The sequence below is a fragment of the Mirounga angustirostris genome, unplaced genomic scaffold (assembly GCF_029215605.1).
Source record: "Mirounga angustirostris isolate CCGP_5_RB_7025 unplaced genomic scaffold, mMirAng1.0.hap1 SCAF_1, whole genome shotgun sequence".
NCBI lineage: Eukaryota > Metazoa > Chordata > Mammalia > Carnivora > Phocidae > Mirounga > Mirounga angustirostris.
In genome coordinates, this window is record NW_026991709.1 from 128,685,839 (window position 1) to 128,702,785 (window position 16,947).

The 16,947-nt window shown below is 36.1% G+C and overlaps 1 protein-coding gene across 11 annotated transcripts in view; it reads left to right on the plus strand.

Annotated features, from left to right (window-relative positions):
• Positions 1-16,947, plus strand: part of PIK3R4 (phosphoinositide-3-kinase regulatory subunit 4) — an 82,477-nt gene that overhangs the window by 46,025 nt on the left and 19,505 nt on the right. For 8 of the 11 annotated variants that reach the window (XR_010410574.1, XR_010410575.1, XM_064588076.1 and 5 more), the window contains exons 10-13: positions 1,204-1,405; positions 3,191-3,378; positions 4,612-4,840; positions 7,456-7,621. Coding sequence is in view for 9 of the 11 variants with exons in the window: in XM_064588076.1 (XP_064444146.1) it covers positions 1,204-1,405; positions 3,191-3,378; positions 4,612-4,840; positions 7,456-7,621 (785 nt within the window). In the remaining 2 variants the exon portion in view is untranslated. The remainder of the gene's footprint in view (positions 1-1,203; positions 1,406-3,190; positions 3,379-4,611; positions 4,841-7,455; positions 7,622-16,947) is intronic. The other 3 variants (XM_045903806.3, XM_064588050.1, XM_045903810.3) reach the window with 1 other exon arrangement.

The following is a 16,947-nucleotide window of genomic DNA, read 5'->3' on the forward strand; positions in this document are numbered from 1 at the left end:
GTTGTGTAACAAAAAGAATAGAACTCTTACTACAGCTGTGAAATTGTCTACATTAGCAAATTTTAGGAGGATAAGTAAAAATAAATGAATTTCAGGCCAGTATTGGAAAAAATTCGTCAAGGATCTTTCTATGATTATTGTACTTTAATACAATTTTATTGTTCCCTAGCTTTCTAACTCTCTGGGGTTTGTGTCCTATTGTGACTGTGGGTTGTGAATATTATTTTAAACTCCAGTAGAATCTGGATTAAGGCCTTGGGAATTGCTATTTTATTTATTTTCTTTCCATTGGCATAATAAAATCATTCTAGAGAATTCTGTGGATGGTTTGAAAGTTAAGGAAAAAAATGCAGAACTATTCCTTTTACCAGAATATTTGTTTCACATGGGATTATTTTAATTATTTAGTATTTATTGGCTGTCAGTTTCAAGTGTTCTAAGTGTCTTAGGTAGAAAAATTTACTAAAATTTCAAAATAGCCAAAAGAATAAAATAAAATTTCAAAATAGCCTTATAGGACTGGTGCTAATAATTATCCTCATTTTCTAGATAAATCAGTAGAGATTTAGGGAAATTGGGTAACTTGTCCAAGGTTACACATACAGTAATAGAGTTTGACTGTACTTAGGCAGTCTGACCTTAATTATACTGTTATTGTAGTGTGTGTTCCTTGCATTTGCAGTTTAGCCAGCATGTATCAATTTCTGAAGTGTGTAGAATGTTTTATGTATCATAGAGTGCCTTCACAGTGTCTCATTTAATATTCTCAACACATCTAGGAGCAAGGTTGAAGTAGGTATACTTTCTTTTACTTAATACTGTATTTCCAGAATTTTTGTTTAGATAGTAAATGTTTGTTTATTCAGAGTTACATATTAAAGATATACTAGATAACAGGCACTGTATTAAGTTCTAGATTTCAAAGATGAATTATACTGAATGCTCCCATTTAGAAAGAAAGTTAAGATATAAATTATGATACAAAATAGAAAATGCCACAATAACAGGGTGTTCTGGGAGATCAGAATAGTGAGAAGTTGTTCTGTATTGATTCTTTTTCTCTTGTCTTATCGCTTGTTTTATTTTAGCATTCTAACTCTTAAGATTTCACAGTAATGGCTTGACCATTCAGTTGTTAGTCATTCCAAGGCCTATTATTGCTTTTGAAAATAACCTAGAACGTATGGTTTTATTTGGTTTTAGGGAATGACAGAGGAAGAGGAAGACAAACTCTTGGCACTGAAAGACTTCATGATGAAATCTAACAAAGCAAAGGCCAATATAGTAGACCAGAGCCATCTCCATGATAGTAGTCAGAAAGGTGTAATTGACTTAGCAGCATTAGGCATAACTGGGAGACAAGTTGATCTTGTTAAAACCAAACAGGAACCTGATGATAAGCGAGGTTAGTATATTTACTGTGTGTTGTGTGTGTGTTTGTGTTTAGCTTGTTATTATTTACTTCATAAGGCTAGTTATAGCTAATGAGTAGTAAAATAAAATCACATTTCCCAAATATAGAACATTCAAGTACTGTGGGTGGCTCCATTATGTAGCAGGAAAATTTGCGGGGAGGGGGAGGAAAGTGGAGAATTGAATTAACAGTTAAATGGTTGTATAACCTGTCAAAATCATGGCTCTGTGTGCCTAATTCTGGATTCAAACCAAAGCTTGACTCCAAAGCTCTGCTCTTATAATGAAATCATGTTGCCTTTATGGAGATGTATATTGAAGATGAAATCCTATTTTTTAATCCTTTAAACACCAACCCAGGGTCAATAGTATATGTTAAAATGAGATAGTTATCTAGTTTGTTTTAGTAGGTAATGCCCAGTGAATTGAAAAGAACAGTCTTGTTATTAACAATGAAATACAAGAGAGTAGACACCAGAGAAGACTTAATTATTTGAAATCTCAAGATTTAGAACTGTCAGCTATTGTGACAAGGATGTTGATTGACATTGACTGTATGAAGTTTTTAAGATCTTGTGTGTTCTTCCTTTAATCCTTTCTGAGATGTACTTACTTCCAAGTACATGCCTTTAAAAACCATTCTATTCTAGTATCAGATTTTAAGGGCAGCTGAATTATATTTAAAATAAACCTCTAACTGCCAAACTTGGGATAAAGTATTTGGAACTTAATTATCTGTGGTTTACATCGATAATAAGTAAAACACTGATACAGATTATAAGAAAAACAGAAGCACCCCAAAAGAAAAATATTGAAGGATTTGAACTTACAAGTGATAGAATAGAAATGTATGTTTGAAAAGGTAAGTAAATGCAAAACGATAAGATGCCCTTTTCTGCCATGTGATTAGCAAAGGCTGATTGATAATACCTATTGTTAGTAAGGATATAGGGAAATAGGCATTTTCATACACTGTTGATAGATTATAAATTGAACATAACTCTTTTTAGAAAGCAGTGTCCTTACTCTTTGAGTCACCATTTTCAATTCTGGAAATTTCTCCCAAGAAATACTGACAGGCATGTGAAGAAATATGTATAAAGAATAAAGGAGAAATAATTGAAGTGTTCATTAATAGGGGGATAGTTAAACATTCATTGTATTTAGTTAAGAGAAAAACAGGTTGTGAAACACTTTGTACTATTTTATTTTTGCAAAATGATATGGTGTATCATTTAAACTATGTAGCCTGTGAGGTTTACAAAGTTATGGGGGCAATTCATATTATATTTTGGTAATGCTAGAATTTTGTGTTATTTAATATACTTTTTGTAATCGGAGAAAGATTTTTTAAAAAGGGTTTCTCTTTACAGTCAAGAAGTAAGTGTATAGCAGTTGATTTTTACATTTTGTTTGTTTCCTAAATAACTGATACTAGAAATAGGTCATATTTAGCAGTGTGGCCAGTGACATTTGAAAAAGTTGTTTTTATTGTTGGTTCTTGAGATAAAGTGGTTATTTGAAATTGAGCTAGCCTTGGGAAACTATGAAGCAATTAGGCCTAATTATTAATACCATTGAAAGTGCATCTGTTCCATCTGTCCCAGAGATAAAGTGAGAGTTAATGAGTTGATGTGTAAATATAAATAATAGACCATAAAGAACAAATAGGATGTGAAGTCCATTGCTGTCCTTCCCCCACCAAAAAAATAAATAAAAGCGTGTATTGGTTTTAGAGGTTTTGTTTAGACTGACTCTTCTGAATCTGTTTTCATAGCTAGAAAACACGTAAAACAAGACTCAAATGTAAATGAAGAATGGAAAAGCATGTTTGGGTCACTGGAACCACCGAACATCCCACAGGCCCTACCTAAAGGGAGTGACCAGGAGGTGATTCAGACCGGGAAACCACCTCGTTCTGAGTCCTCTGCTGGCATTTCTGTCCCTTTGTCAACTTCTCCACAGGTACTATCACCTTGGCAATAATCCTCCTTTTGTCTTTTCAATTCCATTCTACTGTTTTGGGTTGTTTAAAGGCTGTGTACTATACCGGAAAAATCAATATAGTGAGTTGTCCTTTTGGGAGGATATGTTTCTTTTTTTCCTTCAAATTTTTATTTAAATTCTACTTAGTTAGCATATAGTCTAATTTTGTTTTCAGGACTAGAATTTAGTGATTCATCCCTTACATATAACCCCCAGTGCTCTACACAAGTGCCCTTCTTAATGCTCATCACCCATTTAGCCCATCCCCTGTCCACCTCCCCTCCAGTAACCCTCAGTTTGTTCTCTATTGTTAAGGACATGTTTCTTTCTAAAAACAGGTTTATCTTTAATTTTATAGCCAAGGGGAAGTCTGATTATTGAAAGCATCAAAAAAGGTCTTGTGTTAGAGTACTCACCAATAAAGTGATCTAAAATTGTGGGTTGAAGACCTCATTATGAACTGTGATTATAATTAGGGTAGAGTGAACCTTTTAAATCTGCTTTTATTCTTCCTCTAATATGATATACCTGTAAAATAGCAAAAATACTCCTGGAAGAAAAGTCTGTAGTTTGCCATGTGTGAGAAATGTAATGATGATTTTTATACATTTGAAATAAATTTGTAATTTAAGGTAACTCTTCCCTAAGCCAATCATATTTTAAATGAAAAATATTAACTGAACCAACTGATAGAATTCTATTTCTTTTCACTTAAATTAATGAGGATTTTTGTTTAATGTTATTACTGTACTGATAGTTGTTTTTTTTTTTTTTAAATAATGTAGAGGCTTGGAAATGTAATTTTTGTGGTTAGTCTTTTTTTTTTTTTTAAGATTTTATTTATTTATTTATTTGAGAGAGAGAGAGAGAGAGAGTGGGAACAAGCAGGAGGAACGGCAGAGGGAGAGGGAGAAGCAGACTCCCTGCTGATCAGGGAGCCCAATGTGGGATTCGATCCCAGGACCCTGGGATCATGACCTGAGCCGAAGGCAGACGCTTAACTGACTGAGCCACCCAGGCGTCCCTGTGGTTAGTCTTTATTTTAGTGAGGTTTTCACTGAAAAAATGTCATTGTATTTAAATGGATTTAAAAATTGGTACATTAATAAGGAAAAAAGCGGATATAATGAATAGACAGAAAGGACATGGGTACAGTTTTATCATTGAGTATACTTTGCTTATGACATAAATAGTTATAATTCTGTTTTCCAGCTTCCAGAAGTGACAAATGTCCAAAATAGAAAACCAACAATACAGGTTTTAAGTAGTACAATTTTACCGTCTACCTACCAGATTCGGATCACAACTTGTAAAACGGAACTTCAGCAGCTCATCCAGCAGAAGCGGGAGCAGTGTAATGCTGAGAGGATAGCTAAGCAGATGATGGAAAATGCGGAATGGGAGAGTAAACCACCACCACCTGGTAAAATCCCACTGCTAGGTAGTTGTATTCTAGCCTCGGTGCTGAAGCCTACAATCTAATGCAGGATAATTAAGGAAGTAAGAACAAAACTGTCACTTGGAAGCCCAGAGGAAGAAGCATTAAGTGAGAAATTTTAAGTCATTGTTTGTGGAGTTTGGATCTTCTTGGCTGTGGGGGCAACTTGCAGGTCTTGTTTAGGCTGCTTAGTGTTTCAGCCTGTCTGTGGTCCATTTTCTCCATTTATAGTGCTAAGTTTTACCTGCCTGTTTAGTGTCATGCCACTTTTTCATAGAATGTCAGTCTTCTTGGAATAAGCTCCAGCTTTTAATTTGAAGGGTTTAATATCTATTTATTTTCTTTAAAAAACGGTAAAGCATTTGTAAAGTAATGGGTACTTTTTAAATTTTTTTTTATTTTTTAAAGATTTTATTTATTTATTTGAGAAAGAGAACGAGCAGGGAGAAGGACAGAGGGAGAGGGAGAAGCAGGCTCCCTGCTGAGCGGGAAGCCTGATGTGGGGCTCTATTCCCAGGACCCTGGAATCATGACCTGAGCCGAAGGCAGACGCTTAACTGACTGAGCCACCCAGGCACCCCAGTAATGGGTACTTTTAAAAAGAAAAAAATCATCTATAATTCCACCATTCAGTGATTATCAACATTAACATTTTGTGGAAACACTGCTATATTTTGAGAAGATTTAAAAGAAACTTAAGATATTTCAGATGAAAATGTGGCTCATCTATGTTAACAGACTTGCCCAGTGTAAATGTGGTGGAGCTAGTTTTTGATATTAGATTTGTGGATTTTAAAAACATTTTTAATGAGTTTCTGTATATAGATTTTAATAATAAAAATTTAACTTAAACTCTGAGAAGAAATGCATAGCATGCTTATGTGTAAAGATTTAAAAACACATGAATTCCTATGTGCTTCCATTGTGTACTCCAGGGGAAAAAGCTGGTAGAGACAAATGATTTAAAGATTTAAAAAGTACTGTTAAGTGGTAAGTGGCATCTCAGGTCAAATAATATCCTGGAATAGAATCTATCTTTATAAGTAGCATTTTATACTTAAGTGGAGCTATACTCTTTATTCAGTAATCACAAAAAAGGTATCAAGTTTTGAGGTTCAAGAAATATGCAGTGACTGTTGGATGTTTGATGTTTTTTTTTTCACACTTGAATGATTGTGTGAAATTGATCTTCTCTAGAGGGAAATATTCAGTCTAGCCTGGTAGATTATCTAGACTTCATGGCAAAGTGTTTTTGATCACCTTCAAATCTAGTATATCCTCCTTAAAAATCACATTCAGCTGTTCTTCCCACACATGTGAGCTAGAAATCCAAGAGGAAACTTTTTTTTTTTATCTTAGAGTTTGCCAGATTTGGCAATAGTCTCGGTTTCATTTTTGTTTTCTTGTAAAAAGAAATAATTTTTTCCTAAAATGACATTGTTATCACTTAATTAGACACTCTTACGAATCCCAATACAGGACCATCTTTAGCATAGCTTTTTGTTTTTTATTTTAAAATTAATATTAAATGTTTCATTTAATATAAAAGTTGACTCATCAAACATTGAGGACAGTTATGTGTAAGACCTATACTAGGTACTGTGAATGAATCAGAATGGATAAGACATGGTCTCTGGCCTCAGCAAATCTATAATTTATTAGAGGAAATTACTCATACACAGAAAGAATATACATAATAAAACAAGTGTATAGATGTCATAAAGTACTAGAAAATCCATGGGCATTCTGAGGCTATAATTCATAATACTATTTAATCAACATGTTGATACCATACAATAAATGATTGCAGGTCGAGAGGAAATCAACATTTGGGTGTTTACTGTGGACCTGGGACAATGTTAGACACTTTATACATCTCATTTATCCATATCCACCCTTTGGGTTAAGTAATATTTCCCTCATTTTACATTTGAGGAAATTGAAGCTCAGATAGTTTAAATAAGTACCCTAAGGTCACACATTGTATTATGGTGGATCTGGGATTTTGAGACTTTGAGAACCAGGTTGCCTCCCTAGCACCCAATTTCTAGGTTTAGGATAGCCATTATCTCTGGCTGTTGAGCAAGTAGGTCAGGGTTTTTCTAGGTGGTAAGTGACTATTGTGCACTAGACACTAGAGGAGGGCCCCAGCGCAGTCCTTCTAAGGCTCTTTGGTCAACACTTAATTGCTATCTTGGATGTCTTAATAAATAACAGTAACTGTCATGGTCTAATAGACCACGCTGTGTTTTTTTTTTTTTTTTAAAGATTTTATTTATTTATTTAATTGACAGAGAAAGAGAGAGAGAGAGATAGCATGAGAGGGAACACAAGCAGGGGGAGTGGGAGAGGGAGAAGCAGGCTTCTAGCTGAGCAGGGAGCCCAATGCGGGGCTCGATCCCAGGACCCTGGGATCATGACCTGAGCTGAAGGCAGATGCTTAACCAACTGAGCCACCCAGGCGCCCCTAGACCACTCTGTATTGTCTAGCTATTGGTACTCTTTGTGTAGTTCTTATGATTGTTCTCATGCTCGTTGTTGGTGACTATAGCTGGAGGTGAGAGGATTATTGTATTTGTAAACTATAGTTTAAGACCTACTCCTTTGCTTTTCCTTAGGGTGGCGTCCCAAAGGGCTACTAGTTGCACATCTTCATGAACACAAATCTGCTGTGAATCGAATTAGAGTCTCTGATGAACATTCACTTTTTGCAACATGTTCAAATGATGGCACAGTGAAAATCTGGAACAGTCAAAAGATGGAAGGGAAGACCACCACTACCAGGTAATAATGCTTGGGAGCAGAATCCATTTAGTCAATCAACAAATGTTTATTGAGTGCTCACTCTGACAGGTGCTATTTTAGGAACCAGGGATATAGCAATGGTAAATGGACAAAAATACCTGTTCTGTGGAGCTTTCCTTCTTGTGAGAGGTGACAAACAATAAACAGTATAAATAAGTAAAACATATAGTATGTTAAATGGTAAAAAATGTTATGGAGAAAAATATAGCAGGAAAGAGGGATACGGAATAGAGTAGGGGTTGCGGTAGATAGAATGTTAAATAAATTGAACTAGAGACTGCCTCACAGAAAAGATCATTTGAGGAAAGACCTGAAACAGGTGAAGGAAAGAGTCATATGTATATCTTGGGGGGAAGAGCATTCTAGGCAGAGGAAAGAGGGATTTCAAAGGCCCTGAGGTAGAAATATGTTTGGCATCTCTTGAAGAACAGCAGAAACGTCTGTGTGGAGCAGAGTGAGCAAGAGGGAGGAGTAAGAGGAGCCAGATTACATAGGGCCTTGTAGGCTACTGTAAAGGACTTTGATTTTTATTCTGAGTGAGATGGGAGCCTTTGGAGGGTTCCAAGCAGAGGAGACATGATCTAAGTTAAATTTTAATAGAATTACTGTGGTTCTAATGTATTGAGGATACTGAAGCTGTCAGAGGCTCTTAGGGTAATTCAAGCAGACGTGGAGGTAGTGGGAAATGGTCAGACTCTGGATATATTTTGATGGTAGAGCCAACAAGATTTGCTAAATGGGTTAGATGGAGCATGAGCAAGATAAAAGTAACAAATGATGGAATGACTAGCTATGTAAGGAAAACACTTACTGTACCATTGCCCCACTGTTATGGTCAAGATGGAGACTAGTTATGACTTGAAATCTCTAAGACTCTTTGTGCATGATGTGATTTTGGTGAGTGTGGTTTAGATTTGTACACTTTTATAGTTATGTCCCTTCTTGATATGCAGTCTTTCTGTCTGCCAGTTCCCCATTCCCCCATCCTCATTAGTCCTACCATTTTCGTATTTGTTCTGTGCCTAAGTTTGGTCTGGGTCTGAATAGAAAGCTACTCGAAATCAAAATTGAATTTCATGTGTAAAAAAGATGTGGATAATCTCTGGTGCTTTTCTTGTTATCAGTTCAGTGACTACAGCTAACCATAAAATCATCAAACAAAATATCTTTGATAACTAAAATAAGTTGAAAGTTTACTCTTAACAATGTGGTAGTTTTGTGCTGTTCATTTTTTAAAAGAGCTCTATATTTTTACTCTGTGCTTAATTATTTTCATGTTATTCTTTCTTGGCTTGCATTGGTCGGAACATAAATCAAAACCAGTAACAGAATCCTGGCTCCATTTAGTAATTTTTTGTCAACACTTTATCATGAAATTCCAAACCTATAAGACTTTCACAGTGAACATTCATATACTTGCCACACAGATTCTGTAATTTTACTGTATTTGCTGTGTCATGTAATTATCCATCCTCCTATCAGTTCATCTTCTTAAAATATATTCCACAATAAGTTGCAGACGTTAGTACACTTCCCCTAAACACTTCAGCTTATTTATCATTAACTAGAGATCAGTACGTGTTTATAATTTTGTTTGGCATGAAATTCATATGCTATGAAATACACAGATTTTAAGTGAACCATTCTGTACGTAACATAAACTTGGCAACTTAAACCACTCTCAAGATACAGAATGTAGCCATCACACCAGAAGAATGTCCCCTAATATCCCTTCACAGAAAACCCTGCCTTCTCCCTGCCTACAACCATTCTTTTGATTTTTTTCCCCACCACTGTTAGCATTTTCATTAGTATTTTAAACACTTCTTGTAATTATTTTTCAAATGGCTCTTTGTTACTATCATCATCAGTTGAATTCATTGTCCCTTTTATTAGGAGGGGAAGTTCAGTTGACATGTGTAAACCTCTCAAGAAACAACTGGAATCATTGATTAACTTTAAAAAGTCTCATTTGTTAATTCCCAAATGATTTTTATTACTGAGCCATGCCTTCTGTATTCCATTGTCATATTTCAGAGAATGGTATCCCAGTGTCACATTTCAGACAGTGGTATCCCAGAAAATGTGGCAGTTTAGCTGACTGTATAGTCTTTGGGAAGTTTGTATGATAATTAGAAGATTGGATTTCCTGCGGATGCAGCTGCTCTCTCGCTTTTCTGAAACCCCTGCTGTCTTGTTTGTGGAGTGCTGTAGGCCTTGGCTTGGGGGTGCTTCATTCCACAGTGGGGAAGAGGGGAAGGGAACAGAATGTGTTACCCTCATCATATGCCTTCATGAACTGGATTAGGAGAGAAGCAGGTCATTATTATCGCCAGATCCAAGTGGGGAACAGCTGGTGGCTGGGAAAGAGCAACAAAACTTAGAAAAAGTATTTTCTTAGGAAATGTTACTAGTATATTCTGACTACTGAGGTTTTTCCTCTATGCGTTACATTGGCTGACCACCCAGTTCCCAGTCCTGACTTTCTCATTGAATATGATTGTGATTTAGGCCATCCAGCTCTTGGCCCTGCCATTTTCTTCTTTCTTGAGTTAAACTTTTGGTTTGTCCCCTGGGGACTAATCTGTGAAAAATTGCTATTTTTCTAAACTTTTACATAAAGTTTTTAAAAACATAATCCTTTATAGTATTGTAAATTATATTTTCCATATATGCTTCTTGTGTTACCCTATTTTGGGCTCATTTAACTTCTCAGTTTTAGAGGAGGTTGATGAATTTGGTACTTCTTGAATGTGATGATAAAACATCTCAGTGGAGTTTTGTCTCAATGAAGAGTTGACACAATATGAGAGGTGTGCAAGAAAGTTACAGTGTTACATATTTTAGAGTTGCTGATAGTGTTGGAGGTTGAAGTTTTTGAGTGGTGTGGCTACTCTGAAGAAAAGGGAGCATAAAGGCCTATAAAAGGCCTGAGGATGCCTGAGGCCTTAATCTTTACCAGTTGAATTTTGGGGACGGGAAGATTGTGGTCAGGAAAGGAGAAAGAAGAAGCCATTTGAGTTACATTAAACTGCAATAGAAGAAAGAGTTTTAAGAAGGGAACTTAGAGGCAGCTCTCAAATGCAATAAAAAAGCCAACTAGCATGAAAACCTAGTAAGGCCATTGGGCATTCTCACACAGGGCCCTTTGGTGGAATGCAATTGATACATCCATCATCCTTGGAGGGCTTTTTGACAATACATATTACAAGCATTTAGGATGTCCATATCCTAAGGAAATGACTAAGAATGAACTGAGAGATTTAGTTTTTAAGGGCTGTTCAGATTGGCTTCCTTTATAATAGTAAAAAATTAGAAACAAACCAGAGGTTCAGCAGTAGAGGTAAAATTGGATAATAAGTCCTGGTGCAAATACAAAATTGATGTTGTGGGAATAAGTTTTTTGATATAGAATATATTGATACATTGTGTGAGAAATTAGGTTTAAGAGGGAGGTTTAAGAACTCATACAGGGTTTCTGTTTTTGGAATGACTAAGGATTTCTAAAAATCTCCTCTTTAATAATATTAGAACACTGGTAGGTACTGTTAAAATCAACTTTTTCAGGGGTGCCTGGGTGGCTCAGAGGGTTAAGCGTCTGCCTTCAGCTCAGGTCATGATCCCAGGGTCCTGGGATCGAGCCCCGCATCAGGCTCCCTGCTCGGCGGGGAGCCTGCTTCTCCCCCTCCCTCTGCCTCTTCCCCTGCTCATGCTCTCTCTTTCTCTGTCTGTATCTCTGTGTCTCGAATGAATAAATAAAAAAATCTTAAAAAAAAAATCATTTTTTTCAGAACTCTAGAAATTAACTAAGTCCTGCATTAGTCTGAAGAGTGTTATTCAAGAAAATCAACTGACTCTTAGAACAGTCAGCCATGTGTCTCTAATTTTATCCCCTTTTACCAAGCAGTGCAGTAGCTTTAAAAACTGATAGTCCCCCAACCTTTTATCATGCTGTGCAGTAACTTTGAAAATCAGTCCCACAACTGTGGTAACCATGAAAACCAGCAGCTTAGTAGTGAGTGGAGGGGTCATAATGGCTAAAAGCCCCATTTCTAGAGAATTGTCACTATTTGACCTTTCTGCCAGTTTGCTGAAAGCTCCCTCCTCCTCGGGGTCTATCTTTATTTGATCTGATTCATCCTGTTCTTTGAGAAAAACTCTGGCCACAGGGCATTTGTTGAAATTATCAATGTTGTTTGTTTAACATTGCAGCAGCCTAAGGGTGGCATTACCAGTTGTAGCTAAAGAAGGCTAACAAAAAACTTACAAGGAAGAACTAGGGAATGATATGTCTTGTAGGGGCCTTTGGAAAGTTCAGACATATTCATGGATATCTGTAAGGCCACATGCATGTATAGGGTTGTGTGCATGCCCAAGAAAGAACTGAGAAGACCCTGAGTTCTTGCCTCTGGCTGACCTTGAGACTCTGTGCAAGCAGGAAATGAAAGATAAGGCAGAATTGTAAACTGCTTTGTTGAAGGTATGCCACAAACACAGAGAACCTCAACAAAGGCTAGAACACTTATCATTTCAAGGCATGTAAGGAAATGTCTGTCTAGTCATTAGCCAACCACTAAGTTAATTGAACAAAGACTTTAGTGGCTATGCATGAGAAAGACTATGGACTTTAGAGAATTAATCCAGGGAGAGTCACTAAATAAACAGCAACAACCTTGGAATATTATTTCCAAAACTGACATAGAATATCTAGTTTTGAACAAACAAACTGCAGGTCAGGAAAAGAAACGTGACAGTATGGTCTATATACAGGAAAAAAAGCAGTCAATGAGTGGAAACTGTTCCTCAGTAATCCCAGATATTGGACTTACTAGACAAAGACTTTAAATTAGCTATTAAAAATACTTTCAAAGAATTAAACCATGTCTAAAGAATTTAAAGTAAATTAAGAAAATGTCTCACCCAATATACATATCAATAAGGAGATAGAAGTGATCAATAGAAATTCTGAAGTTGAAAAATAAAATAACTGAAATAATGAAATAAGTGAAATAAATGAAAAATTCACAAGAGAGGCTGAACAGATGTCAGCTGGCAAGAGAAAAAAATGAGCTGAGGATAGATCTGTTGACATCCAACCAGAGGTACAAAAACTAAAAAAGAATAAAGAAAAATGGACAGAGCTCCATAGAACACCATTAAATGTGCCAACTACACAAAGTAGGAGTCCCAGAAGGTGAGGAGAGAGAGAAAAAGGAGGAGAAAGAATATTTCAAGAAACAGTGGCTAAGAACTCCCCAGATTTGGTGGAAAACATTAATCTGCACATTTAAGAAACTCAGTGAACTCCAAGTAGGATGAAAATCAAAGAGAGCCACACTAGACACAAGATAAGCAAACTGTTGAAAGACAGAATCTTGAAAGCAGTGAGAGAAAAGGGACTTACCTCATACAAGGATCCTCAATAAGATTCACAGCTGACATTTCATCAGAAATGATGGAGACTGGAAGTCAGTGAGATGACATATTCAAAATGTTGAAAGAAAAAGACGGTCAACTGATAATGCTATATCCAGCAAAATTGTCCTTCAAAAACAAAGGAGAAATTAAGACATTCCAAGGTCATTAAAAAACATGGAATTTATTGCTAGGAGATTTTCCCTAAATGAAATACTTAAAGGTGTTTTTTGTGCTAAAAGAAGAGGACGTATAACAGTAACTTGAATCCACATGAAGAAATAAAGAACATTGATAAGGTAAATATATAAGTAAATATAGGAGACAGTAAAAGTTATTTTTATAACTCTTTTTACCCGTTGTCTTATTTAAAAGATGACCACATAAAGAAATAATTATAAAACTGTGTTTATGGGCTTGTAGTATATAAATATAGAATTTGTGTGACAATAATAGTACAGAAGAGGGAGGGAAGGAACAGAGAGATTGGAGAAAGTTTTTGTGTATTAATGAAATTTGTATTAATTTGATCATCTTTAGATATCAAATGTATTTCCCAGGGAACCACTGGAAAAAACCTTTCAAAAACATGTAGTATAAGAAACAACAAGGGAATTAAAATGGTATACTAGAAAATACATTTTTAACATAAAGAAGGCAGTAATGGAGGAATACAACAACGATAACAACAAGACCTGTGCAAGGCAGAGAAAACAAATAGCAAAATGTCAAACATAAGTCCTACCTTATTGGTAATCATATAAATGTAATCAAAAGGCAGAGTTGGCAGAAAGTATGAAAAAACATGATATGACTATGTGCTGTCTATAAGAGACACACTTTATTTTTATTTATTCAGTTAAAAAATTTTTAATTCCAGTAAACATACAGTGTTATCTTAGTTTCAGGTGTACAATACAGTGATTCAATAATTCTGTACATTACTCAGTGCTCATCGTGACAAATGTACTTTTAATCCCCTTCACCTATTTCATCCATCACCCCCACCTACCTCCCTCTGGTAACCATCAGTTCTCTGTAGTTAAGAGTCTGTTTTTTGGTTTGTCTCCTTTTTTTCTTTGTTCATTTCTTTTGTTTCTTTAAATTACACATATGAATGAAATCATAAGGGATTTATCTTTCTCTGACTGGCTTATTTCACTTAGCATTGTACTCTTTAGATCCATCTATATTGTTGCAAATGGCAAGATTTCATTCTTTGAAATGAGTAATAGTCCATTGTGTATATATATACCACATCTTTATCCATTCATCTGTCAGTGGACACTTGGGCTACTTCTGTATTTTGGCTATTGTAAATAATGCTGCAATAAACATAGGGGTGTATATATCTTTTTGAATTAGTGTTTTCATATTCTTTGGGTAAATACCCAGTAGTGCAATTTCTGGAGCATAGGGTTTTAGTTTGTTTGAGGAACTTCCATACTGGTTTTCACAGTGGCTGCACCAGTTTGTATTCCCACCAACAGTGTATGAGGGTTCCTTTTTCTCCACTTCTTCACCAACACTTGTTTCTTGTGTTTTTGATTTTAGGCATTCTGACAGGTATGAGGTGATATCTCATAGTGGTTTTGATTTGCATTTCCCTGATGATGAGTTATGTTGAACATCTTTTCATGTGTTTGTTGGCCATCTGTATGTCTTCTGCCCATTTTTTAACTGGATTATTTGTGTTTTTGGTGTTGTATAAGTTCTTTATATATTCTGGATACTAACCTTTTATCAGATATGTCATTTACAAGTATCTTCTTTTTTTAAATTTTTTTTTTTTTTAAGATTTTATTTATTTATTTATTTGAGAGAGAGAGCAAGCACAAGAGGGGGGAGCGGGAGAGGGAGAAGCAGACTCCCCGCCGAGCAGGGAGCCTGATGTGGGACTTGATCCCGGGACTCTAGGATCATGACCCGAGCCGAAGGCAGCCGCCCAACCAACCGAGCCACCCAGGTGCCCTTAAATTTTTTTTAAAGATTTTATTTATTTATTTGACAGAAACAGTGAGAGAGGGAACACAAGCAGGGGCAGAGGGAGAGGGAGAAGCAGGCCTCCCACGGAGCAGGGAGCCCGATGTGGGGCATGATTCCAGGACCCTGAGATCATGACCTGAGCTGAAAGCAGACGCTTAACGACTGAGCCACCCAGGCGCCCCGCAAATGTCTTCTCCCATTCAGTAGATTGTCTTTTAGTTTTGTTGATTGTTTCCTTTGCTATGCAGATTCTTTTTATTTGAAGTACTCCCCGTAGTTTATTTTTGCTTTTGTGTCCCTTGCCTCAGGAGACATAGCTAGAAAAATGTTGCTATGTCCCATGTCCAAGAGATGCACTTTAGATTCAAAGACACAAATTGGTTGAAAGTAAAAGGATACACCATGTAAACAGTACCTAAAAGAGAGCTGGAGCAGTTATATTAATAATGGACAAAATAAACTTTAAGACAAAAATTGCTACTACAGATAAATAAGGACATTTTATAATGATAGAAGAGTCAGTGCATCAGGAAAACATAACAATTGCAAACACGTGCACCTGATAACACATCCCCCAAATGAAGCAAAAACTGACAGAATTGAAGGCAGAAGTAAGATAATTCAACAGTAGCTGAGACTTTAATACTCTGCTTTCAGTATGGATAGAACAAGTAGGCATAAGGTCAACAAAGGAAGTAGAAGATTTGATCAATACTACAAACTAACCAGATCTAAAGATTTTAATAGAACACCCCACCCAACAGTAGTAGCAGAATACAAATTCTTTTCAAGTGAACATGGAACACTTTCCAGATTAAACCATATATGAGGCCATAGAGCAAGCCCCAGTAAATTTAAAAGCTTGAAACATCAACATGTATGTTCTCTAACCACAGTGGAATGAAACTAGATATCAATAACAGAAAGGTTTGAGAAATGGACAAATACGTGGAGATTAAACACCACATGGCTAAATAACCAGTGGTTCATGAAAATGAAAACACAACATGCCAAAACTTATGGAATGCAGCTAAAGGAGTGTTTAGAGAGTAATTTATAGCTGTAAACATCTATATTTAAAAAGAAAGATCTTAAATCAATTAACTTAGCCTTCACCTTAGGAAACTAAGTAAAAGAAGAGCAAAGTAAACCCAAAGCAAGTAGAAGGAAGGACATAATAAAGACTAAAGGGGAAATAAAGAAAAATCAACAAAAGCAAAAGTTTATTCTTTGGAAAGATCAAAATTGTCAAACTTTTTCTTCAGTAACCAATATAAAAAAGAGAGGACTAAAATTACTAAAATTAGGAATGAGAGAGGAGTATTAGTACTGACATGACAAGTAATAAAAGGAATTATGACAAAAATACTATGAACAATTGTATGTCAACAAATAACCTAGATGAAATGGACAAATTCCAAGGAGACGTAAGCTGTCAAAAAATGACTCAAGAAGAGGGGCACCTGGGTGGCTCAGTTGGTTAAGCATCTGCCGTCGGCTCAGGTCATGATCCCAGGGTCCTGGGATCGAGCCCCGCATGGGTCTCCCTGCTCAGCGGGGAGCCTGCTTCTCCTTCTCCCTCTGCCCCTCCCCCCTGCTTGTTCTCTCTCTCTCTCTCTCTCTCTCTCTGCTCTCTCTCAAACAAGTAAAAATCTTTAAAAAAGTGACTCAGGAAGAAATAGAAAATCTGAATAGACCTGTAACAAAAAGATTTAATTAGTTATTAAAAAAAAAAAATTCCCACAAAGAAAAGCCCAGGCCTCATGGTGAATTCTACCAAACAGTTAATGAAATAACACCCATCTTTCAAAAACTCTTCCCAAAAAACAGATGAGGGAACATTTCCTAACTCATTCTATAAGGCCAATATTACCCTAATGCCGTAACCAGACAGATACGTTACA